The sequence below is a fragment of the Leptonychotes weddellii genome, chromosome 12 (genome assembly GCF_054177405.1).
Source record: "Leptonychotes weddellii isolate Sample4059 chromosome 12, ASM5417740v2, whole genome shotgun sequence".
Lineage (NCBI taxonomy): Eukaryota > Metazoa > Chordata > Mammalia > Carnivora > Phocidae > Leptonychotes > Leptonychotes weddellii.
In genome coordinates this window covers 12,244,316-12,269,398 of record NC_138380.1, presented here as the reverse complement: position 1 = coordinate 12,269,398, position 25,083 = coordinate 12,244,316, and the positions used below count along the sequence as shown (strand labels likewise).

General features: G+C 42.5%; 1 protein-coding gene and 1 long non-coding RNA gene across 2 annotated transcripts in view; both read right to left on the bottom strand.

Annotated features, from left to right (window-relative positions):
- The window catches only part of KDM7A (lysine demethylase 7A), an 82,490-nt gene extending 64,109 nt beyond the window's left edge, over positions 1 to 18,381 (bottom strand). The window contains exon 1 of the mRNA XM_081799998.1: positions 18,126 to 18,381. Coding sequence (XP_081656124.1) covers positions 18,126 to 18,319 — 194 coding nt within the window. The 5' untranslated portion in view covers positions 18,320 to 18,381. The remainder of the gene's footprint in view (positions 1 to 18,125) is intronic.
- A 257-nt stretch (positions 18,382 to 18,638) lies between these two features.
- LOC145716462 (uncharacterized) lies at positions 18,639 to 24,248 on the bottom strand. Its single transcript, XR_014139105.1, has 3 exons — positions 23,698 to 24,248; positions 22,486 to 22,593; positions 18,639 to 18,820 (listed from the first exon to the last, which is right to left on the bottom strand). It is a non-coding gene; the product is annotated as an uncharacterized LOC145716462 (long non-coding RNA).
- Between the last annotated feature and the right edge of the window lie 835 nt (positions 24,249 to 25,083).

Below are 25,083 nucleotides of genomic sequence, written 5' to 3'. Positions count from 1 at the left end.
CTACAACTCAGCCATTCACTCGTTCAAAGCACTATCAGGACACCTGAAATATAATCATCACAAAACCAAAAAATCAAATGTCCACACTCTCGAAGCTTACATGCTATTGGGGAGAGACAGAAAAACGAACGAGTAGCCATACAATATACGTCTGATAATCACAAGTGCTGTGGAGGAAAAAGTGTGCCGGGGGTAAGGGATTCTCTATTTTCTACTAGAGTAGTTGGGGAAGGTCTCGCTGAGAAGATGACGATGAGAAAACACCCTAGCGGAAGTGCAGGAACAGGCCCTGGGGTAGCTGAGGACAAATGCTCCAAGTGGAAGGAGAAGCGAGGGCAAGTGTGAGGGCCACGCAGGAAACAGAGAGCAGGCTGGTGCGGCTGCAGCAGGCGAGCCCGGGAGCGCTGCGGGACACAGGCCGCAGGCTCTGCAGGGCCCAGGGAGGCTTTTACGCGGGGTGACGTGGGTTCTTGGGAGGGTTTCCAACAGGAGAGTCCCCAGACCTAACTTATATTTTAGAAGTGTCACTCTGGTTCCTGTGCTAGCGGAAGAAGGGGGACCAGTTAGAAAGCTACTGCAATAATCTCAATTTATATGAGGGGAGCCATGTGAAGGGGTGAGATTACGAAGGTAAACCAACAAGATTTTGCTGAAGAATTTAATGTACATTAAAAGAGAAGAGATCAGGATGACGCCAAAGATTCTGGCCATTAACAAAGGCAGGGAAGACAGCAGGAGGAGGAGCACGGCTGCCTGGGAAGGGAGTTGTGGCTTCGAGTGCGGACACAGCAGAGGACGGTACATGCTAGTGCTCGTCCGAGGGGAGACGTGAAGTTGGCAATTACATAGTCAAGACTACAGCTCAAGGGAGAGGTCTGTGAAGGAGACAAAAATTTAGGAATCATCCACATACAGATGACAGCTGAAGTCAGGGGATCAGATGAATGCTAGAAAAAGAGAACTACTGAGGGCTAACCCCTGGGGTCCTCCAGTGTTAAAAGCTCAGGGAGATAGGAAGGGATTACAATGAGGACTGAGAAGGAGAAGTGAAGCTGGAGAAAAACCAGCATAGGGAGTCCCCAGAAGCCACATAATGGGAAACTCACTGGTCATTCTGACAAGACTGCTACCACCGAGTAGTAAAGATCAAAGTCCGATCGAGTTCAGGGAGAATGGGGCCTTAATTAGAAAAAAAGAGATTAAAAAAAGAACAAAAACAAAACTGGAGACAGTAAACACGGACAATTCTTTTTGATGAATTTTGCTATAAAGGGAGTAAAGAAATGGGGCTGCAGATGAAGGGGGAATGTCAGGACAAGGATGTTCTCTTTTTTTTTTAATGAAAGTTATATACTATTTGAGAAAAAAATGATATGGGGGGCAGGGGTGCAATTATTGAAGCCATGTCCTTGAACAGACAAAAGGGGATGGGTTCTAATATACCTAAAGATAATTCCCAATGACTTGGCGGTTTCCTTTTCTTTCTGAAGCTACATTTCCAGAAATTTCATACATCTGAAAATAAATCTCTCCATACGAAGGCAAACTTTGGCAAACTGTCTCACATATAAATGGCTGAATGCAAGATGTATAGTACTGACACTTCAAAAACAGTAAGAACGAAAAGTACTAAAAAAAAAATAATGTCATTTATTTCAAGAATCCATGCATTCTGACAAAACAGATATACTACCTTTCCTCATTTAAGGATCCCTTCTTTCCACTGGGTGTTACTTTCCATTGATCTAGCTCCAGGGCTCCCAAGGTGTAGAGTTATGCAAACCTGGAGGAAGCAGAGTCAAGCAGGCTTAAAGCCTGCTAGGAAGATGGTACATCTGAGAAGCTGATCTTCAAGTCACCCCATCTTGCTAGAAGTACTGAGGAACATGCTAAGGTTAAGAGGAGTTCCTCACACTTGCTGGGCAGGCAAGGTCACCACTGAAACCAGGAGGCACCCCAAGAACCCCGGCACCAACCCCCCCGTAAGGACAGCTGGACGTGATGGGCTCCAGCTCCCAGACGGCACTGTACTGGATGGGACACGTTTATGAGAAATGAAGGCCAGGACAGTGTGTCCTGCTGCTGGGCCTCTTGCTGCATAAAGCCATTCTCATTTGGTTAAGTTCTATCCCTTACTTCCCTTAAAGAAATGTGTATTCTTTCCCTGTGTTTGTTACTATCCTTTCACCAATCACCACCAACCTTCGGACAATCTCACCTGTACACATTTTATATGATAAAGACTCTTTATCTCAATAAATGTGTCTTTTCTCACAAATATTAAAATATGTAGTGAGGATCGCAAACATGTGATTTAACAGATAACCTCTGTTTAGGACAAAATCAAATTGAAAAAGCCAAATCCCTTTGAAGTTGTTTTAAAGAAAAATGTTAAATAAACATTGCATTACAGAGATAGGTTAGAAACCATGATGGTGGTCAGGAAACAAAAAATCATTGATGTGGTGGAGAGGAAGAGCTAGAGAGAGTCAGCCATATCCTAACATCACTTGATCTTAAAGTCCTCAGAAGTCTGTGTCACAGTCTTCCTCTGCTCTGTCCAAAGAAACGGAAGAATTTCTCCGAGCACTGGAGCTGGTGAAGGATCTGTGCAGCAGGCCTGGGGCCAGGAGTAAGGCTGAAAACCAGCACTCTGCAACTGGCAGGAAGTGAGTGAATAAGTTCCCGGGGGAAGGTAACACTCCCGAAGAGATGGGCAGCCCCAACAAGGTGTTTCCGAGAGAAAGGGGTACACAAAAGACTCTGGGTAATCAATTCTTTATTTGAGAGAGTGAGAGAGAGCAGAGCAGGAGGGAGGGGCAGAGAGAGAAGCAGACTCCCCACTGAGCAGGAAGCCTGATGCGGGGCTGATCCCAGGACCCCGGGATCATGACCTGAGCCAAAGGCAGATGCTTAACCAACTGAACCACCTGGGCACCCCTGGATAATCAATTCTAACAAGGGGTTCAGGAATGAGGACACTGAGAAAAAAATTTCACATCAGGGGATCTGATCTCTCCTACCACAGGCTGGATGCCCACAGAGAGGCAAGAAGAAGAAAATTAGGGAGCAGAGTCCAGCACTGAGTACTTGGCATTTGGATGGTTGGAAAAGCAGGTCTGAGGAAAGAATTTCCTGAATCAAACAGAAAGGACTCTGCTCTTCAGTAACCATGGGATCTGATCCTTTGATATACAGAAAATAAGGAAGGAAGGAAGGAAGGAAGGAAAAAAGAGAAGAGAAAAGAAAAGAAAGGAAGGAAGAGAAAGAAAGAAAGAGAACAAAGAATGAAAAAAATGATTCAAGGGACCAGGCACACAGAAAATTAGCTTTAAAAAAGTACTGAAATAGGAAGAATGTAAGAGAGAAATATGACTCAGACCCGTGACAAGTTAAATTAAGTAAGAAGACTCAAATTCCTCTAATCTGCAGATGAAACTATTTATACCCCAAGCTTACTTCAAAAAGCAATAAAGTAAAAAGGACTGACCGCATATCTACAGTGTCGTGTGTGTGATAGGTGAGGCACTGTGGGAGTTCACAGAGAACAGGAAAACCCCATGACCCCACAAAGCAGGCTCTGGGGGAGAAAGCTCTCATGTGGTCACCACAGAAAGTTTCTGACGTCACTGATGGGAACTGGCCAGAAAGCCTCTGCTTCCAGGGTGCCTTGTGTCCCATATTTTGTCACTCAGTAAATCGGTGAGGATGGTAGCCAAACTGATTCATTGTTCTGACTTTAGTTCATGTGTTGTTTCTTTTTAAGTGTATGGAGCTCCTGAGCAGTGAGAATACCTCTAGGACCTCCAGGCAGATCCCCAGGACCATTTAATTTTCTTTTTTATATGTATTAATACTAAAGTATCCATAAGACACTATATAAATCAAAAGGACCACAGTGGACATCATTCCAATTTCTTTGTCAAATAGTGACTGCTTATCTGAAAACAGCCTTTGCACATAAAAAACCACTGAATTACCGAATTATCTACGATGGTATCTCCCAGCTTGAACAATGTCGTAATTTACTGCACATGATGTCAGACTGTTATGATTACTAACTGATAAACAGGATTCAGTATTAGATGTTTGAAATTCCTGTGTTTTGTGCTCAAGGAAAACTATACCTCTAAATTACAGAAGAAAAGTTCTGCACTTCACAAAACATTCTGAAAGTGTTTTATTCCCCCCCCATAATAAAATACAAGTCAGATAGGTCATTGTATGTTCCTTAATATTGATTTTTGATGTATTAGAATTAGCTGATGAATGTAACTTACTGCCCTGATAAATTAGCATCTTAAATTTGCATAGTTAGTATGGTTAAGCTCACAAACTTATATTTCAGTATCAGTGTTCCTTATGTCCCTTTAGAACATAAACTTTAAAATATGACTACAGGGCGCCTGGGTAGCTCCGTGTTAAGCATCTGCCTTCGGCTCAGGTCATGATCCTGGAGTACCGGGATGGAGTCCCACATCGGGCTCCCTGCTCAGCGGGGAGTCTGCTTCTCCCTCTGCCCTTCACCCCACTTGTGCTCTCTTTCTCTCTCTCTCTCAAATAAACAAAATCTTTTTAAAAATAAAATAAGACTACAGATAAAAAAATTTTCAAAATGTGTAACACTAGGAACGTACCTTAAGGATACCCAAAAACTTGTCAAGAAGAAAGATAAACACACAAAAATATATACACTAGAGCACTATTAAGTACTAAGGAAAAAAGAAAGAGGGAGAAACCAGATGAGGAATCCATCAACAGAGAACCAGGCTAATTATGGTAAATCCACAGAATGGAATTCTATGCAACCACTAAAAAGAATGAAATATCTGTATATACTGATACAAAAAGCTCTCCTCGAACTCCAGGATATTTTAATGAATGAAAAAGAGTACAGTATAGAATCATGTGTACAGTGTATGATCCCTGCCTTCTGGGATGGAAACTCAAAACTGTTCATGGTGTTTACCATTGGAGAAAAGGACTGTAGGAAGGAGACAAAAGATTTTCACTTCTCCTTTTTTAATCTTTCTTTATTGATTGAATTTCTCACTAGCTCCTTTTTTTGGTTTTGTTGTTTTAAATTACCAGGTATGTGGTCAGAGACATGAACCCTTTTTTTATTCATCTTTTTACTTGTCTATGTTGCTTAAAGGTAATAAATATTATTCATTAAAGCTTTTCTTTAATGAATAACCAACAAAGAATGTGAATGAGCCAATTAATTCCAAAACTAGTGATAAAGAGAAACATTTAATTCTGCCTCTCCTATACAAACTGTACCACTAGGTAACCAAATAAGTAAAGAAAAATCTCTTTAGAGAAGTATTCTAGCTAGTAAATGAAAAAGAATTATGTAATTAAATTATCATCATTTTGGAACCACTCATTTGTCAATGGCAGTAAACATGACAAAAAGAGAAAACAACCAAACATTTTATGCCTCCTGACTGAAGACTATACCACCCACTTATAAAAATATTCTTGAGGAAAAAACCTAAATCTGATCAAGTTTCTCTAGATCCAACTACCAGTTCACAGGAAAGAGAGGAAAATGTTAAAAGATGCAGCAGAGATGTAATAAGCAAAATCCAGAAAGTGGAAAACTTTGAAGGACAAGCAACCACTTTCTACCAAAAATAAATTGCAAAGGAAAAATGAGAAATATGAGGAAAACCTACAGCTCAGGGTCTTCCAACGCTACTGACACAGTCCTTCCTCGTACGGGCTGTGCTGGGCAGGATGTTTAGCAGCACCCCTGCCCCCGACCTATTAGATTCCAGGAGCAACACCCCCACCCCAAAAATGTTTCTAGACATTGCCAAGCATCTTGTGGGGAAGACAAAACCCATCCAGTTGAGAACTACTGCTACAGATTAAAAGATTTACAAGGCACATGAACTAATCACAATGTGTGGACTGTATTTGGATCTTGATTCAAACAGATAATATAAAAAGTCATGCCATTTTTGAGACAACTGAAATTTTGAACAATGAATATTTCACGATATTAAGGAATTGGCCATTATTTTTAGTTGTGATAACGGTATTTCTTCTAAAAGAGGCCTTATAGATATACGTGCTAAAATACGCACAAATATAATTACATTGTCACAAATTTGCTTCAAAATAACTAAAGGCGGGAGTGCCTGGCTGGTTCAGTGCAACTCTTGATCTCAGGGTTGTTAAGTTCAAGCCCCATGTTGAGTGTAGCGATTTCTTAAAAAATTAAAAATCTTAAAAAAAAACTAAATGCAAGGGAAGGAGGAGGGTTAACTGAAACAAGACTGTTCATGAACTGATATTCACTGAAGCAGAGTGATGGTTAACATGGGAGTACATTATACTATTCTGTCTACTTTCGTGTGTTTGAAATTTTCTCTTAAAAAAAAAATTAAAATTAAAGTCAAAACCATCATGGTAGCTAGCAGCACTCAGCTGAATGACAAACCAATCCAGTAACTCAATCTTGATAACATTCAACTGATTTCCACTAACCATCCATGAATGCTTGTTCACATATACACTCAGAGGCACTCAAGCTAATCCATTAAAAAAAAAAAATACTTGTCTTTTTATAAGACAAATTAAAAGAAATGAACTCCCAGGATACCTTAAACCCCTGGGGTTCACAAAACACAGATTAGAAAATACTGCTTTAGAGAAATTCCTGGATCATTAATGCTTTAGAGATTCCTATTATATATATTTATATATATACATATATATATAACTTGCTCAGTGTTTATTTGTTCCTCTATGTCAGTTCTATTTGTCAATTTTTTATACTAAAAATAACCAAAAGCAGTGGTATTTTATTTATTTATTTATTTAAGATTTTATTTATTTGAGAGAGAGAGCATGAGTCAGGGGGTACAAGGGAGGGAAGGGGCAGATGGAGAGAGAGAAGCAGACTCCCCCCTGAGCCCAACACAGGGCTTGATCCTGGGATCACAACCTGAACTGATGGCAGACACTTAACGCTTAACGGACTGAGTCACCCAGGCTCTCCAAGCAGTGGCATTTTAAAATCTAGATACAGAAGGGGCACCTAGGTGGCTCAGTCGTTAAGCGTCTGCCTTCGGCTCAGGTCATGATCCCAGAGTCCTGGGATCGAGCCCCGCATCGGGCTCCCTGCTCCGCGGGAAGCCTGTTTCTCCCTCTCCCACCCCCCGCCACTTGTGTTCCCTCTGTCTCTCTCTGTCAAATAAATAAATAAAATCTTTAAAAAAAAATCTAGGGGCACCTGGGTGGCTCAGTCGGTTAGGTGTCTGCCTTCTGCTTGGGTCATGATCTCGGGGTCCTGGGATCGAGTCCTGCATCGGGCTTCCCTGCTTGGCGGGGATCCTACTTCTCCCTCTCCCTCTGCCTGCCACTCCCCCTACTTGTGCTCTTTCTCTCTGTCAAATAAATAAATAAAATCTTAAAAAAAAAAGAAAAGAAAGAAAAAAGAAAAATTAAAAAAAAATCTAGATACAGAATAACATTTTTAAACTTAGGTACAAAGTATCACCAGAATACAACTTGAGTATCCAATAGTGAAGCATGTAGTGAAAAATATTTTTACATGAGGCTGTCTTCACAGCAGCCAATGATAAAGTACATTTAAAAATATGTTATATGCATATTAACAAATGTAAGGGGGAGAAGCATATGGTTCTCTTCATAGGTGCTGAAGAAGTCTTTTGACAAATTCAACATCCATTCATGATAAAAACACTAAAAAATTTAAAAGAGACTTTCTTAATATGATTAATTATGCCTAAAGCTAGTACCCAATTTAAGAAGAAAATAGAGGCATTTCTACGAAAATGAAGAACAAAGAAAGATATCCACAATCTCCACCACTATTTAACACTGTAAGGGATATAAGCCTGTGCAGTTAGGTAAGAAAATTCATTTAGAGGCAGAAGAGGTAAAGAAGCAGAAAAACTCTATTTGCATATGATAGGGACCTCTAGTGAACTGATGATACAACGAACTCTAACAGCTCTTTTGGTAAACTAGGAGGAAATAAAAGTAACATTCAAAAGTCAAATCTTGGGGCACCTGGGTGGCTCAGAGTTGGTTAAGCATCTGCCTTCAACTCAGGTCATGATCCCAGGGTCCTGGGATCCAGGCCCAGGACGGGCTCCCTGCTCAGCCGAGAGTCTGCTTCTCCCTCTCCCTCTGCCCCTCCCCCTGCTCATGTTCTCTCTCGTTCTCTTTCTCTCTCTCTCAAATAAATAAAATCTTTTAAAAAAAGTCAAATCTTCATATATGCAACCAATAACCAATGAGCAAGCAAATGGTAGAGAAAAGCTCATTTATAATAGTAACAAAGAAAACAATATATAGAAATAATTTAACACATGTGCAAAATCTATAGAAAAAAATTTAAACATATCTGAAAGTCACATAAGTAGACTTAAATAAAGAGACATCCCTGTTCTTGGACAGAAGACTCAACATCCCAAAAAGTCAATTCCCTAAGTTAACTTAGAAATTCAATGTAATATCAATAAAATACCAAGAAGCTTTTTTAAAAAGTTTTTATTTTAATTCCAGTGAGTTAACATACAGTGTTATATTTGTTTCGGGTGTACAATGTAGTAATTCAACACTTCCACACATCACCATGTGCTCACCGGGACAAGTGCCCTTCTTAATCCCAATCACCTATTTCATCCATCCCCCCACCCCCCTCCCCTCTGGTAACCATCAGATTGTTCTCTATAATTAAGAATCTGTTTCTTGCTTTGAAACATCAACAAGCTTTTTAAAAAAAAGATTTAATTTATTTACTTATTTGAGAGAGTGTGTGCAAGCATAAGAGTGGGGGGAGGGGCAGAGGGTAACGGAGAGGGAGAGAATCTCAAGCCGACTCCATGCTGAGCTCGGAGCTGCTCCCAGGGCTCAATCCCACAACCCTGAGATCATGACCTGAGCCAAAACCAAGAGTCCAATACTCAATCAATTGAGCCACCCAGGTACCCCAAAATATCAACAAGCTTTTAATGAAATTAGACAAGTTGCTACTAAAGTTCATATGGAAAAATAAACCTGCAAGAATAGCCAGAAAACACTGTAAATAACTAACTACAAGGTTGGGACTAGTCTTACCAGACTTAAAAACATACAATAAAAGTCTCCATAATTAAAAGTGTGGTAGTGGTATAAGAGTAAATAAACAGATCAGTGGAAAAGAACAGAAAGTGCAGAAATTGATGCAAGTATATAGAGAATTTCAGCATATGACAAAGGTGATATGTCAAATTACTAGAGCAAAGATGAGCTTTTTTTTTTTTTTAAGATTTATTTATTTAGGGGCGCCTGGGTGGCTCAGTCGGTTAGGCGGCTGCCTTCGGCTCAGGTCATGATCCTAGGGTCCTGGGATCAAGCCCCGCATCGAGCTCCCTGCTCGGCGGGAAGCCTGCTTCTCCCTCTCCCACTCCCCCTGCTTGTGTTCCCTCTCTCACTGTCTCTCTCTCTCTCTGTCAAAATAAATAAATAAGATCTTAAAAAAAAAAGACAGAAAAAGCTATAAACACATAATTTTCAAAAAAAAAAAGAAAAAGAAAATGGCTTTCAAATATATGAACTGTTGTTCAAACTCATTTGTAATTAGAGAAATGCAGATTAAAACATAGATACCATTTTTCACCTATTGGATTGGCAAAGATTAAAAAATATGAAAACATAGTTTGATAACAAGAATGTGGGGAATGATGCACATTCATACCCCGTTGGTCAGAATGCAAACTGGTCCAACCGTTCTGGAAGGAAATCTGGTAATCTTAACAAAACATATGCACTTGTCTTTTCGACCAAGTAATCCCACTTCTAGTAATCTAACCTGAATATACCTCCAACAATATGAAAATACATACACACAAAGTTATACATTTTTTGTAACTATCTGTAATTGCAAAATATTATGAACAACCTAAATGCCTATACACAAGAGAATGAATAAAACAGGGAACATCCACATGAAGGAGTACTATACAGCTATTAAAAAGAATAAGAAAGAGCTCCATGAGCTGACACAGAATGATTCCCAGTATATATTATTAGGTGGGGGAAAAAAGCAGAGTATTTATCATAAGCCACCCCTTTGTGTAAAGGAAGTAGATATAAGAAAATACACATTCATCTGCCCATTTGTGGGAAAAGAAACAAAAACTCCACACCAGATAAACCAGAAAATAAAGAGAGGTGGGTGGAAAAGGGATGGAAAGACATTGGAGAGATGGAAGAGGGTGTGACACTTCTGAGTATACCTTTTCCTATAACTCAAACTTCTTAGAACCCTGGTATTATTTTACAAAATACAAACCAATAAGTAAAACCAACCAGGATGTGGGAGAAATCAAAAACACAACACAAACAGTAACAAACCCAACTGTATTATAAATAAAGGACATAACACGCTAAACTGGGGGAGAAAAGAACAGAACCTAAGCTAAGTGTGGTAAACAGGGGCTGACTAGATGTTATAGATAACTGGAAATTATAGGCTAGATATTATAGATATATATTAGATATTGTAAGGCTAAAGATATTATAGATATAAAGCTAAGAACAAAAAAACTGATTAAAAAAATACTGTAATTTAGTCAGTAAATTTATTACAAGGGTATGGGTTAGCAATTCTAGAACTACTTTATGTAAACACGAAGAAGGAACAAAACATAACTATATTGTGGATAATGAGAGCCGGATTTCTCAGTGCTGGACAAAAAAGTTTCAAGTAAGGAAAGGGGGAAGGCTAAAATGAACCCATTGGTACTGGATTAGAATCAAAGTTATCATTTATTGAATGGAGCACTGGGTGTTATACACAAACAATGAATCATGGAACACTACCTCAAAAACTAATGATGTAATGTATGGTGAATAACACAATAAAATAAAATTTTAAAAAAAAGAATCAAAGTTATCATTATGAAAACTCACAGGTTTTGTTTCTTTTTTAAGATTTTATTTGACAGAGAGAGACACAGCAAGAGAGGGAACACAAGCAGGGGGAGTGGGAGAGGAGAAGCAGGCTTCCCGCTGAGGAGGGAGCCTGATGCGGGGCTCGATCCCAGGACCCCGGGATCATGACCTGAGCCAAAGGCAGACGCTTAATGACTGAGCCACCCAGGCGCCTCTGAAAGAATAAATGTGTTTTAATTGTACTACTCATTGCAGACTTATGAATGCAGTTACTCTGGATTTCCAGTTATTCTGTGTTATTGTTTTTATTTTTATTTTTTTTTAAAGATTTTATTTATTTATTTGACAGAGAGAGAGATAGCGAGAGCAGAACACAAGCAGGGGGAGTGGGAGAGGGAGAAGCAGGCTTCCCGCTGAGGAGGGAGCCCAATGTGGGGCTCGATCCCAGGACCCTGGGATCATGACCTGAGCTGAAGGCAGACGCTTAACAACTGAGCCACCCAGGCACCCCGAAAACTCATAGGTTTTAAAACATACAGAGAGATAGAACAGAAACAAAGATGTGTGTGCATAGTGAATTTCCTAGCTCTGTCCCCTGCGAAGGCCTATGGCAATGAACACCCTAATGCCAGGCCTTGGTTTCTAAAAACCATTCTTCAATAAAAAACCAGAGTTCTCAGAAACACATACTAAAATCATCCAGGTTACCAGTAAATCACACTATAATTCATGGGAAAAATCAGTGTTAATATTAATAGAAAAGTAAGTAAACGAGCACTATATTATTACAATGTCACTTCCAAAAAGAATCAGAAACTTGGTAGCAGCTGCAAGATCAATACTGTCCAACTGTTCAAAAGCTGTGCACATTATCGTGGAGTTTGAATTGCTCAAACCAACCAAAGTTTGCTTTATAATCAAATTCCTCTACACCTGTTCCATTATTCTTGAGCCCCCACCTCAGATCATCAAATATAAAGGCATTCTTCCCCTTGGATATTCAGTAAATTCAATTTCATACCTAAGAACACAGGATATGAGAGCATACCAAGCAGAAACCTGCCCCAAACTTAAGAGTTTAAAAAAAAAAGGCATGATGAGAGAACTATATGTCACTGCTCCAAGCAGCTTGAGATGAGACTCCCACATCAAAACAGATTTTATTCAAATAGCAAGATCGAGTATATATATTCACTTTTATAAGTGCAACACATGAGAAGAATGCTCATATATTTTCTTACAATTAACTGTCATTAAAAAAAGATATTGAGAAGTTCTCTGTTCTCTTATAGGAAGATATATGTTCACCTAGTAAGTTTGTCATAACACTAAAAGCAATTTCATCATTACAGGAAAATGTATATAAAATCAATTTTAAAAATAATTTTTAGCCCTAATTTAAAAAATAAAAACACACTCCGATAAGAAATCCATTATAACAAAGACGAAAACAGAGTTAAATTATAAAACTTCTCAAATATTTTATAAACTGTTACCAAAGCAGTTATGATCATTTTTAACATATTCACATTTAAGACAGTAATTTAAAAAGAACAGAAACAAAGGCACAATGGCTCTAGACTTATCTCTCTGGAACCCTGTGGTATCTGTTCCACCTATGCCCCCTCACACCCCAGGATAAAGACAGACAACGAGGGAGAAACCCAGTACCATCTACTTACTGGTCAAGAGAGTGAGCTCAGGAGTCAACCCACCTGAATTCAGATCAGCTAGCTTTATGCCCTTCTAGCTTTGTGACCCTGGGCGAGTTACTGACCTCTCTAACCCTGAGATCCCACCGTAAAATAAGAATAATAATAGCACTTATCCAGCAAGGTTAAGAAACAGAAGTTGAGAAATAGATGAGCTAATTAATACATCTAACACAATCAAAACAGAGCCTCACACGTGGTAGAAAGCATTCAATAAGTGTCTGCGTGAATTCTCGGACTCAGAGTGAGGACCTGAGAAACTGCTATCCAGAAGCACTACTCTAGATAAAAATTTTCTATTCTCATAAACGAAGCTCTTCACTCATTCAAGCTTCAGGAATAAAAATTAATATGACATTTGAAAAATTATCAAAACTGACTCCAACTTTTAAAATCATCTCTCACCTGGATGACTGCAATAGCCTTCTTCCTGGTCAGCCTGTCACCTTTGCCTCCCTCTAGTCTATTCTCCAAGTAGCAGCCAGAGTGAACCTTGTGAAGGTTAAGTCAAATTCTTTACTCCTCTACTCAAAACAGACCATTTGCTCTGAGTAAAATCCAGAATATCTTCTGTTCAAATGTCTCCTTCTCAAGGCCTTCCATAATCTCGCCATATAAAAGTGGCCTTATACTATCCCCAGGCCTTTCTTTTCTCCTAACTCAATTTCCTTTTCTTTTGTCATACATATTTATCTATCTTCCCCCTCTAGAATAGAAGTAACAAGAGAGCAAGGACTGTTTTGTTCACTGCTATATTCCTAGCACCAAGAACAGCGCCACGCACACTGTAAACTCTGGGCCGAAGCCAAGATCATACTTAACAATAAAACAAAAGAGACAATCCCATTAAAGACAGGGACAAGAAACAAAATCACAAAATACCACATGTCAGCTACCAAACTGGTGAATTATTAATTTTTTAAACTTTGAAGTACACTTCAGCCATTACAATAGTTTTTAAAAATCTCCAGTGCACATCCATCTCAGTGAAATTTTACATCTGTGTACATAATGTAACCACCACCCAAGATCAAGATATAAAACATTTCCTGAACTTCAGAAGCTCCCTTGACTGGGCCTCCTCTCGGTAAATACCCCCCACAGAGGTAAGCACCAGTCTGACTTCTGTCACCCAATTAGGCCTGTACTTGAACTTCATATAAGTAGACTCAAACAGTATTCGCTGTCCTGCCTGGCTTCTTTTATTCAACCTTGTATCTGTGACATATGCCCATGTTGCTGCATGTATCTATCAGTCACGCATTCTTTTTTTAATGAATATACCACAATTTATCCAATCTACTGCTGATGACATTTAGGTTGTTCCAGTTTGGGGATGATATGAATAGAACTGCTGTGAAGAATCCTGGGTATGTCTTTTGGTGGAAATAGTCGTTATCTGCAGACTGGCAAAGTGTTTGATTGGTTTTTGGGGTAGAGTTTAATAATAACTTAGATTGGGGATGATGCAGGAAACTAGAAGTGGGCACTGCTGGTGAGAGTATCAAGTGGAATAACCTTTCTGGAGGGCAATCTGGCAATAGGCACCAGAAGCTTGAAAATATCTGTGCCCTGAGACCAATAATTCTACTTCAAGGAAATTTCTTATTGAGTACCTACAAGTGCCAGATCTTCTAAGTGTTTTACATGTATTAATTCATGTGAGTTATTCTAAGGAAATATTAGAGATGCTCACAATGGTTTAGAAGGATGTCAACCATCCATCATTAGGAATTATAAGAAGTAATAGTAAAGAAGGTAAAAAACTAACAAAAGGTGAATGATTTTTATACTGTATTGTACTTCTGTGAAATTAAGCATTATAGAGCCAATGAAAATGTTTTCAAAGAACATTAAAGACACAGGAAAAACTATAGGTTAATAAAAGAAGTTAGTTTAACAGTGGAATGCACAAAATGAATTCCAGATTTTTTTATATATATGCATATACCTTCAATGTTAAAATAGTGGTAATTCCTGGAAGACATGGGTACTTTCATATTCTTAATACTTTTCTGTACTTAGCATTTTTTCTATATTAATTTTGTCAATCAAAGAGAATATGTGACTAAAAAGACTAGTAAACAAAGGTTTTTACATTCAAATGAGGAGACAGAAGACATTATGACGTAATTTAATTAGGGCAGTGATACAGTTTTGTAGAGGATGATATTAAGAGTACTAAGGAGGGGCGCCTGGGTGGCTCAGTCGTTGGGCGTCTGCCTTCAGCTCAGGTCATGATCTCAGGGTCCTGGGATGGAGCCCCACATCGGGATCCCTGCTCAGCAGAAAGCCTGCTTCTCCTCCCACTCCCCCTGCTTGTGTTCCCTCTCTTGCTGTCTCTCTCTCTGTCAAATAAATAAATAAATAAAATCTTTAAAAAAAAAAAAAAGTACTAAGGAAAGACCTCTAGCCTAGAGATTAGGGGGTGGGATATTATCAGGAAAGATCTCCACTGTCTTACTTCCACCAAAGACCCAGAGAGGAAGAACTCCATGTCTAGGTTGGAAGGAACCTTCCCAGGAAAATCCTGTTAATTCCTCAGCTCACTGTCCTTAGGATATCAATTACACATTGTACTTTGGCAAGTGTTCTCCCCTCCCACTTAGAAAAAAGCCTTAGGCAGACTGAGGAATGGAATTCCTGAACACCAAAGTTGCAGTACTTCAACAGCCTCAAACCTGGAGGAAGCTGGTCCCATTCACTCTGCTGGCTGGCTAAAAAGCATCAAGGAAGAGCCCCTCGTTCCCTGTCAGGCTAAATGAGGGCAAAAACTTTTCAGATTTCCAGATGTCAGAAATTCCAGACAGAGTAAACTCAAATTTATACCAAAATTCACTGACTCGAGTTTAAAAAATTCTTCTACCTGAAATGATAAAATCATCAAGAAATTATCCTGGTAATGGTAATTCTCTGTAGATGGACCATCTCCTCTGCAGATGGACCACCCTGGAAACCAAAGGAAAGCGGAGCATGGAGATTAAAACTATACCTTAGTACTTTAGGGGCCAATTCTCACTTAAGCAAATGATATTTGTTTAATAATACATGATGAACATTTTGATGTGTTCAATTTGTTAAGCAATCACTCACTTCATGGTACAATAAACACTATTTTCTCTAACATTACCCAAATTACTCATACTTCATTAAGAAAATTGCTAAGAAGATAACTGCTAAAAAGATAACTGCTTTTGCATGACAGAGCATTATTACTAAATTTTCTAACTTTTGACATCTGAACCACATTAAATTCTCAAGGACTGCTGGTCAAAAAAACACATATTTCAGTCACTTGCACAGATATGAAAGTCACACAAATTTATGTGATAAAGTAGAGCAGACTTGCTTTGGCCTCACTCTGTCTCCTTCATACACGCCCTCTTTATTTGCCCTTCAAACTTCTGTTTTCAAATTTATACTTATTACAAAATTTTCCATATACTACCTGCAGTTTTTCATGGTTATAGTGTTAAATTAACTAAATTAAGGTAAATGAAATTCTAGTCTAAAATTTATGAACATATCTACAATGCACAATAGAAAAAGTTTCTTATGCAGCTAAAACAGTTCCTTGAAAAAAAGTAAGTATTTACATAATCACCAGGGATTCTGGTTTTATTCTACATGTAACCTAGATTTTTGGATAATCTACTCTGGTTGCCTAGGGTATATTATGGGAACAGAGGATATAGAAATAGAACTGGCAAGATTTGGTATGTTCAAATTTCAGTTTTACATGTAATCAAAATACAGAAAAAATCTATTTCGAGTAATAAAAAAGAACTTTAGATAATTTATTCTTAATTACGTGTGGCAAAGTTCTAATAATATTCCCCAAGCATAGACCTGACTGTGAACCATTACCCGATATACAAAATTAGGACGCTGTCTCTCTTTTACAGTGGCAATTTTAGGGTTTTCTTTTTCGCTGTTGTCGTTGTCAGAATTATGCAAGATGATTAAATAAAACTACTTGAAGATTAAGTAAAACTAAATGTACCTAGCACTGAACACTGAAAAGAACGCTGTAACGTAAGTGGCCAGTAGAGGGAGACTAAGACATCTGGCCTGGTCGTGTAGTGTTTCTGTAAAATTGGGGAGGGGGGAGCGGAGGCTGTATTTAAATGTCCTGCTGTCAATCAAAGGACACTTCCTACAATCACAGTCACCATATCTGCTATTAGCCGTGAGCGTACTCTCGTCAAGATACAACACCAAACGGTGCTCGCGTAACCTGCTTCACCTAAAGGTGACCGCAGGCTTTGCCACAACACCCAAATAAGGACTTTGGGAGCCCAACCCCAACTAGTTTCTTTGTTTAAATGCCTGCGAATCCCTCCCACGCCGGAGTCAAGAGGCTGTGGCGCCGCCCTTTATTAGCCTCACACTTTGATTACAAAACACACGAGTCGACGGCTTGGCGGCGGAGGCGGCCCGAGCTCTCACAAACGTCAAACCCGAAACGCAGGCGGCTGCGGAGGCGGAGGGCGACGCTCGCCGCCCCCGCCTCCCGACCCAAAGTGCCCACCGGCCGGCGAAAGTTCGCCCGCACCAGGGCCCCGGCTGCGAGCCCGCCGGCCGTCCGGGTGTCGCCGGCCCCTCGGGCGACGGGAAATTTCACTCTTTGTAAAGTTTGAGCTGCGACGCGGGGGCGGCGCGGGGGGTTGGAGACCGGAGGCTGTCCCCCCGGGCCCCGCTGCCCACGCCACCCACTCCACCCCCGCCAGGACAGGGTGTGCTGGGGTGGTTGGCTGGGGGGCACGGTCCGAGCCGACCTGCCGGCCTGCCCGAGACCCCCGGCCCCAAACTTCCGACTGGCATCTTTTAAGTCCCCGAGAGTGCCTCATCTGTTGCTCTGTTTACTCCTCGGAGCCCCGCCGGGCTGGCGCTGCCGACGCCCCCGTCCCAGTGCCCCGCGGCCGAGGAAGTTTGATAAAGACCGGGGAAGGGGGCGCGACGGGGACCGCGGGGGGGAGGGGAGGAGGGCAATTTCTGGAGACCCGGAGCTGGGGCGAGCCGGTCGCCGCCCGGAAGGAAGGCGCTGCGGCCGGCCGGGCAGGGCGGCCGGCCGGGCGGCGACTCCGGGCCGGAGCCCCAGGCGGGCGGGGCGGCGGCCGGGCTGCGGGTGCGGCGAGGGGCGGCGGGCCGGGCCGGCGCTCCGCCCGCCGCCTCCGCCGGCGCCTGCCCCGGCCGCGTCCCCTCGCCCCGGTCTCCCCCTGCCAACTTCTCGCCCGGCCCCCTTTGTTCCCGTTTGTTGTGGCGACTCTTCTCCCGGCCGGGCGAGCCCACCAGCTCCCCTCTGCCCGCCCGGCGCCCGGCGAGCCCGGGGCCCCGCGCGCCCCGCTGCCCGGGCCGGGGGCTCGGCGCCGGGGCCCCTCAGCGCCTGGCGCGGCGCGGTGGCCGGGCGGAGGGGGGCGCGGGCGGCCGGCGCGGCGGCAGCGGCGGTTGGCCCGTGGCCGGCGGCGGCGGGGCTGGAGGGGGTTTATTTACCTGCCGTGGAACCAGTCCTTGCAGATATCGCACTCGATCATGAAGCGGTTCACGTCGTACGGCTGCCGGCACACACAGTACACCGGCGGGGGCGGCGGGGGCGCCGAGGCCCGGCCCGGAGCCGCCACCGACACGGCTGCCGCGGCGGCTCCAGCTGCTGCTCCCGCGGCCACCGCCGCCGCCGCTCCGGCCATCTTTAAAAAACACACACACGCTCGCTCGCTGCTCCGCTCGCCGACTGGAGCGAGCGCAGCCGCCAGCCAGCGCCGCCTCCTGCAGCAGCCGGAGCAGCAGCCGCGGCGGCGGCGGCGGCGGCGCCTCAGTGCGCGCGCGCGAGGTCGCGGCCGGGGCCGGGGGGCGGGCGGCGGCGCGCACACGACGCGCGAGGCTCCGGCCCGGCTCCTTCCGGCGCTCCGCGCGGGGCCGTGCGTCTCGCGCACGTCGTCCCGCCGCCGGCGCGCGCGCCTCGCTCCCCTCGCGTCGGCCGGGCGGAGGGACCGGCTGAAGGGCACGCGGGGCGGGGGAGGCGGAGGGAGGCAGAGGCTCCCTGAGGACACGCGCGGCGGCGCAGGGAACGCGGCCCCAGGAGGAGGACGGCGGGAGCGTGCGAAGAGCCGGCTTCGGCGTTTCTGAGTGAAAGCTGAGGCCGGGGAAGTTCCTGCGCGGTGAAGAGCGGCACACGCTGCGTCTGTGCCCTGAGAGGGGAAACGGAGAAGTTAGATCCCTGCGAGGGCCACCTCCCGACGAGGGGAGAATCCTTAGGCAATTAGCAGCCGCCCCGCGACCTCCGTGGGCCCGAGCCGAGGGTTAACAGGACGCCGAGCCGGCTGCGCCCTGCCGAGGTGCAGGAGTGTTCTGGCGAGTCACTGAGACTTCGGAAAACGTCCCACCTCAATTGCCACCGACTAGCTAGGAGAATTAGTGTCGATGGAGCCGCTGATCGGTGCAGGAGGTGGTTCCCAAGAGGAATTCATTAACGTCTGCGAGCCGAGAGGGACCAGAGTCAAGTGTGGCCGGTGGAGAAAGGACTGGAGAGGTCCCTGGCGTGTCATTAATAACACGACTTAGATGCGAATGCTTTCGAGTCCCAAGTTTGGAAGATAGGGACAAAATTCTAAATGGCAGTGACACCTCGGAAAAGGAATACTACAGAAGCCGGATAATACGGTAGTTGGCGCATAATAGGCCATTAATAAATATTTTTGAAAGAAGGGTAAGACTGATAAGAATAAAAACAGCTAACAAATACTGAGTAGAGAAAGAATGCCTCGGAATCATAACTACGCGAGTTGGAAGGCATGTTAAGGATTATTGAATGAGATGTTTGTAGCTGAATTGCGCAGGCATTTCTAACATCGGGGAAAGCCCTACAGCTCCCATCTCACGCAGCCCCAGGCAGAGAATCGCTGATACAGCCTCTTTTTTATAATTGAGGAAAGCGAGTAACTTGCCTGAAGACTCACAGATCTAAGCTGGAGCTAAACTTTCAGTTTGATTATGCACCCAATCCTTTTTCTACCTGGCACATATTTTGCAGGAAGAAACACCTGGAAATCAGAGTAGACCACGAAGTGAATACGTTTGAAACATATTTCTACTGGAGAAAAAGGAAAAGTTACTATAATTTTGGCATGTTTAGAGGCATCATAGATTGGTGGAGTGGAAAGAGCCCTCCGTTCAGACCCTCCTTTATGTAAGCTGTACAACTTGGGCAAGTAACTCCATTTCTCTTGAACTAGATCCTTGGAGAACTGTTCAATGATAATACCTTCCTTAACTACCTCAGAGAGGTCTTATAACAAGCAAAAGAGATAACGTATTTTTAAAAGTACACTGTAGAGATGGGGCACCTGGGTGGCTCAGTCGTTAAGCGTCTGCCTTCGGCTCAAGTCATGATCTCAGGGTCCTGGGATCAAGCCTCGCATCGGGCTCCCTGCTCAGTGGGAAGCCTGCTTCTCCCTCTCCCACTCCCCCTGCTTGTGTTCCCTCTCTCGCTGTCTCTGTCAAATACATAAAATCTTAAAAAAAAAAAAAAAAAGTACATTGTAGAGGATGTGTGTAGGGAGACAGCATAGCAGTGTGTAAGGGAAGGGGAGGCAGCCAAAGCTGTCATGTTGGACTTGGGGTGAGAAGGGCATCCACACAGATAAGTGGCCTGGTATAGAGTGCTCTCCTCACCTTGCTGGAGGGGCCATCTGGCCTTGGGAAGTCAGCATGGGAGGTGAAGAGGGCATCCAAGCAGAGGAGGGGGCAGTATCAGTGGTGGGAGATTGGTTATGTACAAGAGTATTGATCCAATAAGTAAGGGAAATGGGAATCAAATTTCTTACTGTTGAGAGAGTTCCAATGGAAAAAAAACTAGAATGAACCTTCAGGTAGTAGACTGATAATGGAGGCATCAATATTTATATAGGTGTGTAAATACATATATACTCTGTATACTGAGAGAGTCTGGGAGTAGTGACAAAACAATGAGTACGTCTAGCCCAGATCTTGGCTTCTCAATACCATTCTCCTCATTTTTTCTTTTTGGCAAAATGGCTGATTTCAGAGAAGAGAAGTACAGGATGAGCCTGGAGCCTCTAGTTGTGCCAGGAAATAAGGACATGCTCAAAGAATGATGGGGCATGTCAAAAGGACACAGGCCAACTTGTGTCCCACTAGCCAAATCTTTGACAAATTGAGCTTCAAAATAAAAAATGATAATGTATTGTAACCCACTGAATAGCACAGGAAACCATACAGATGTAAATAAACATAAGTTGAAAATTTGAAAAAGACTGGAATATTTACATACTTTCAAATTAACTCCCCATAAAGTTCTTATTCATCACAAAGGGAATCAGAGTAATTTTACAGCAGAGAGATGGCAGTCACCATTTTAATCAAGTGGTCAAGTGCCATCAGTAATGGGACAAATCAAAATCACGCACCAGCTGATAGGATCCAATGAGAAGCATACCAGCATCACTTCTGTGTATTTCTTCCCGGTCTACTTAGATGAGTCTCTAGTTTGGAAATGCAACAGTTTGTTTTTGTTTTTGTTTTTAGATTTTATTTATTTATTTGACAGAGAAAGAGAGACACAAGCAGGGGGAGTGGGAGAGGGAGAAGCAGGCTTCCCGCTGAGCAGGGAGCCCGATATGAGGCAGATCCCAGGACCCTGGGATCATGACCTGAGCCGAATGTCAAATGTCGAATGTCGACGCATAATGACTGAGCCACCCAGGCGCCCCTGGAAATGCAACATTTTAAAGGTACATCAAGAAATCAGCAAGAATGAAAACACGATAAGGCATACAAATCTGTAAGGAAAGGTTAAAGAAATTGTAAACACAAAGATTTGACCTTGAGAAGAAAAGGATGAAGGCTTGAAGTCTGAATAATGCCAAAGCTCCATGCATAGTAATACTTAAGAGCATATGCTTGGATTCCACAATCTACTATCTCTGTGACAACTTACTATTGGGCTTTAGTTTTCTCATTTTAATGGGGATGATAAGAATAACACACAGGGGTGGGTTCATTAAGGAAGATAACAAAATGCTGGCCACAATACATAATAACCCATATAGCTGTTTGCTATAATTATGAATAATTATTTTACTTGTTTTTATTAACAATAATAGGATTGAAGAGCATCTAGAGAATTAGAAAGAGAAGGCTAGGAGAGTATTATCCCAAAAACAAGGGGGAGAGAATTTCAGAAAGAAAATATCTCAAAGAAAGACACCCAGCTCCATGCCAGCATTGGTTGGCAATGACTGTGGGGCTCCCTCTGCCCCTCTCCTTTGCAAGTATTCTAGTACCTGCAGTAGATCTTTAATTTTCATATCAAATCTAAACTGCTCTGTGGTTGTTATTAACCCTACACTTGTCCTTAAGCCCTCATTTCTCTGAAAAGAAATGTATTCTCCAACCTAACAACTCTGCTTCCTACTGCTACCAATACTCGCCTATCTCCATGACCATGTCTGCTATTCTATTCCTTTTTCTTCAAAACACTGTTCAAAGCCCACCCCCAGGCCTCTGACTATACTGTGTACCTTTATATATATACATATATATAATTTGCATATTACTTGTGTGTTACTGAGATTTTCAGTCAGTGCCTATACTTTTTTTCCCCTAGGGGATAATTAATTTCCTTCTAACAAATTCAGGAACTGAAAGAGCCTGTTTCCAAAAAGCTTTACATACTTACAGGAAAAACATGAATAATTAGAAAAAATTCTTAACAAAAGAAGGGATATTAGTAGAACATTTAGCAGTAGCTCTGGATGCTTCTGTGGTGATGAAGGTTAGAAACCATTTTGCATTTGTCCTATGCAATTTATTTGGGGATCCTGAAAGAAATTACCTATCCCAAGTGGTTTTCTTCATCAGCTTGCCAGGGTGCATAAAAGTCGCACGTACAGAGTCATCCCTTAAAGGTAGATGTAGGTAGGGTCTTCTATCCTCAAGGCTCCTGAGCAAACACAGATACAAGGTGTGAGAGGTATCCCATTGATGGTGATTCCTATGGAACAGTAACACTAAGAAAGATTCTAGGGACTGCGGATTTCCATAGTCAAATAAGTTTGGACAAGGCTACATACTGTGCCTTCTGCAGTTAAACAAATAAACCCAAAACCTGTGTAACTTTGGCTCAGCATCTCCCAAAGTCATTTGACCTCTTAAGTTGTTGGGGTTCTTTGTTTTGTTTTGCCTAATAGCCATTAATATCCCATAGAAGAAACCCATTTTGGGAACGCTACATTGAACTATTGACATGTGTTAAATGATAACGATTTGCTCTTGTAGAGCACTCTGTACTTCCTGATTTTCACAATTTCCTGTTCATCAGATTATCTAGAGTAAGAAAGGAACAACCTGCCTAAGGTTATAGTGAGAAGACAGAAATTTTAATTTTACAGGGCAGAAGGGGAAAGGAGGTATCTACATAGAAAACATCACTCAGGGAAAGCTGATCTTGAAGACGTAGTGCATCGCTGGTGCTGGGAGGGAGAGCATAGTTCCAGGAGAGAAGACAAGGCCCAACAAGTGAAACTCAGCAGCTTTATCGTGGTCAGCCTGATTTTTCTTTGCTTCTGACCCAGGAGCTGGGGAAAATTCTAAACTGACGGCCTAAGATGAGGATATTATTAAAGGAGGACTCGTTGTGTTGAACATATTTGATCAAAATGCATATCTGAGAATAAAACGGTGATGAGAAAGTAGGATAAATGAAGACAAACCAGGTAAGTGACATTAGTAAGGAAAGTGAATAAAAAATGTAGCCTGAGGGATATGGTATAAAGTGCACAGCATCACTTACAAAGTATTCTTGCTAGAAGGATTTAACTTGAATGGGATTTAGCCTTCAGACTTAACTTCCACCTTACAGGACATTCGGGAGATAGGGCAACAAGTTGCATGATGCCATAGGGAATTCAGACCTATCCAAAATGTGAAACACTCTACAAGACAACTGGCTCAGTTTCTTTAAAAAGTTGTGAAAGAAAGAAAAGAAAAGACAGGAGAGAGTGAAGGAGCACTGTTACAGATAGAAGTCTTAATAACCAAGGGGCACCTGGGTGGCTTAGTTGGTTGAGTGTCCGACTCCTGGTTTCGGCTCTGGTCATGATCTCAGGGTCCTGGGATCCAGCCCCAAGCTGGGTTCCGCATTCAGTGGGGAGTCTGCTTGAGATTCTCTCTCCCACTCCCTCTGCCCCTCCTTTCTCTCTCTCAAACAAACAAATAAATAAAATCTTTTAAAAAAGAAAAGAACCAAATACAATTCATGAAACTTGATCAGAGTCAAAAAAAATAGCTATGAAAAGATAGTTTGGGGGATAACTGGGGACATTTTAACATAACCTGGGTATTAGATGATGATAAGGAAACACTCATTTTCTTTGGTGTGATATTATAGTGTGGTTTTATAGAAGAATGTCCTCATTTTTAGGAGATGCATGCTTAGGTTTTAAAAGTGAAGCATTTTGGGGGCGCCTGGGTGGCTCAGTTGTTAAGCATCTGCCTTCGGCTCAGGTCATGATCCCAGAGTCCTGGGATCAAGCCCCATATGGGGCTCCCCACTCAGCGGGAAGCCTGCTTCTCCCTCTCCCGCTCCCCCTGCTTGTGTTCCCTCTCTTGCTGTCTCTCTTTGTCTAATAAATAAATAAAATATTTATAAATAAATAATAAAAAAAATAAAAGTGAAGCATTTTTTGCAATGAACATTGGTATGCAAGTACCTGTTCGAACTCAGGAAACAACAGATGTTGGTGAGGATGTGGAGAAAAGGGAATCCTCTTACACTGTTGGTGGGAATGCAAACTGGTGCAGCCTCTCCGGAAAACAGTATAGAGGTTCCTCAAAAAGTTAAAAATAGAACTACTTTATGACCCAGCAGTGCACTACTAGGTGCTTATCCAAAGGATACAAACAGTGATTCGAAGGGGTACATGCACCCCAATGTTTATAGCAGCAACGTCCACAATTGCCAAAATAAACACACACACACACACACACACACACACACAGGAGTATTACTCAGCCATCAAAAAGAATGAAATCTTACCATTTGCAATGACGTGGATGGAACTAGAGGGTATTATGCGAAACAAAATAAATCAGTCACAGAAAGACAAATACCATATGATTTCACTCATGTGGAATTTAAGAAACAAAACATATGAACATGGGGGAAGGGAAGGAAAAATAAAGATGAAAACAGAGAGGGATGGGGCGCATGGGTGGCTCAGTCGTTGGGCGTCTGCCTTCGGCTTGGGTCATGATCCCAGGGTCCTGGGATCAAGCCCCGCGTCAGGCTTCCTGCTCGGCGGGGGCCTGCTTCTCCCTCTCCCACTCCCCTTGCTTGTGTTCCCTCTCTCGCTGTCTCTCTGTCAAAAAATAAATAAAAATCTTAAAAAAAAAAAAAAAAAAAACAGAGAGGGAGGCAAACCATAAGAGACTC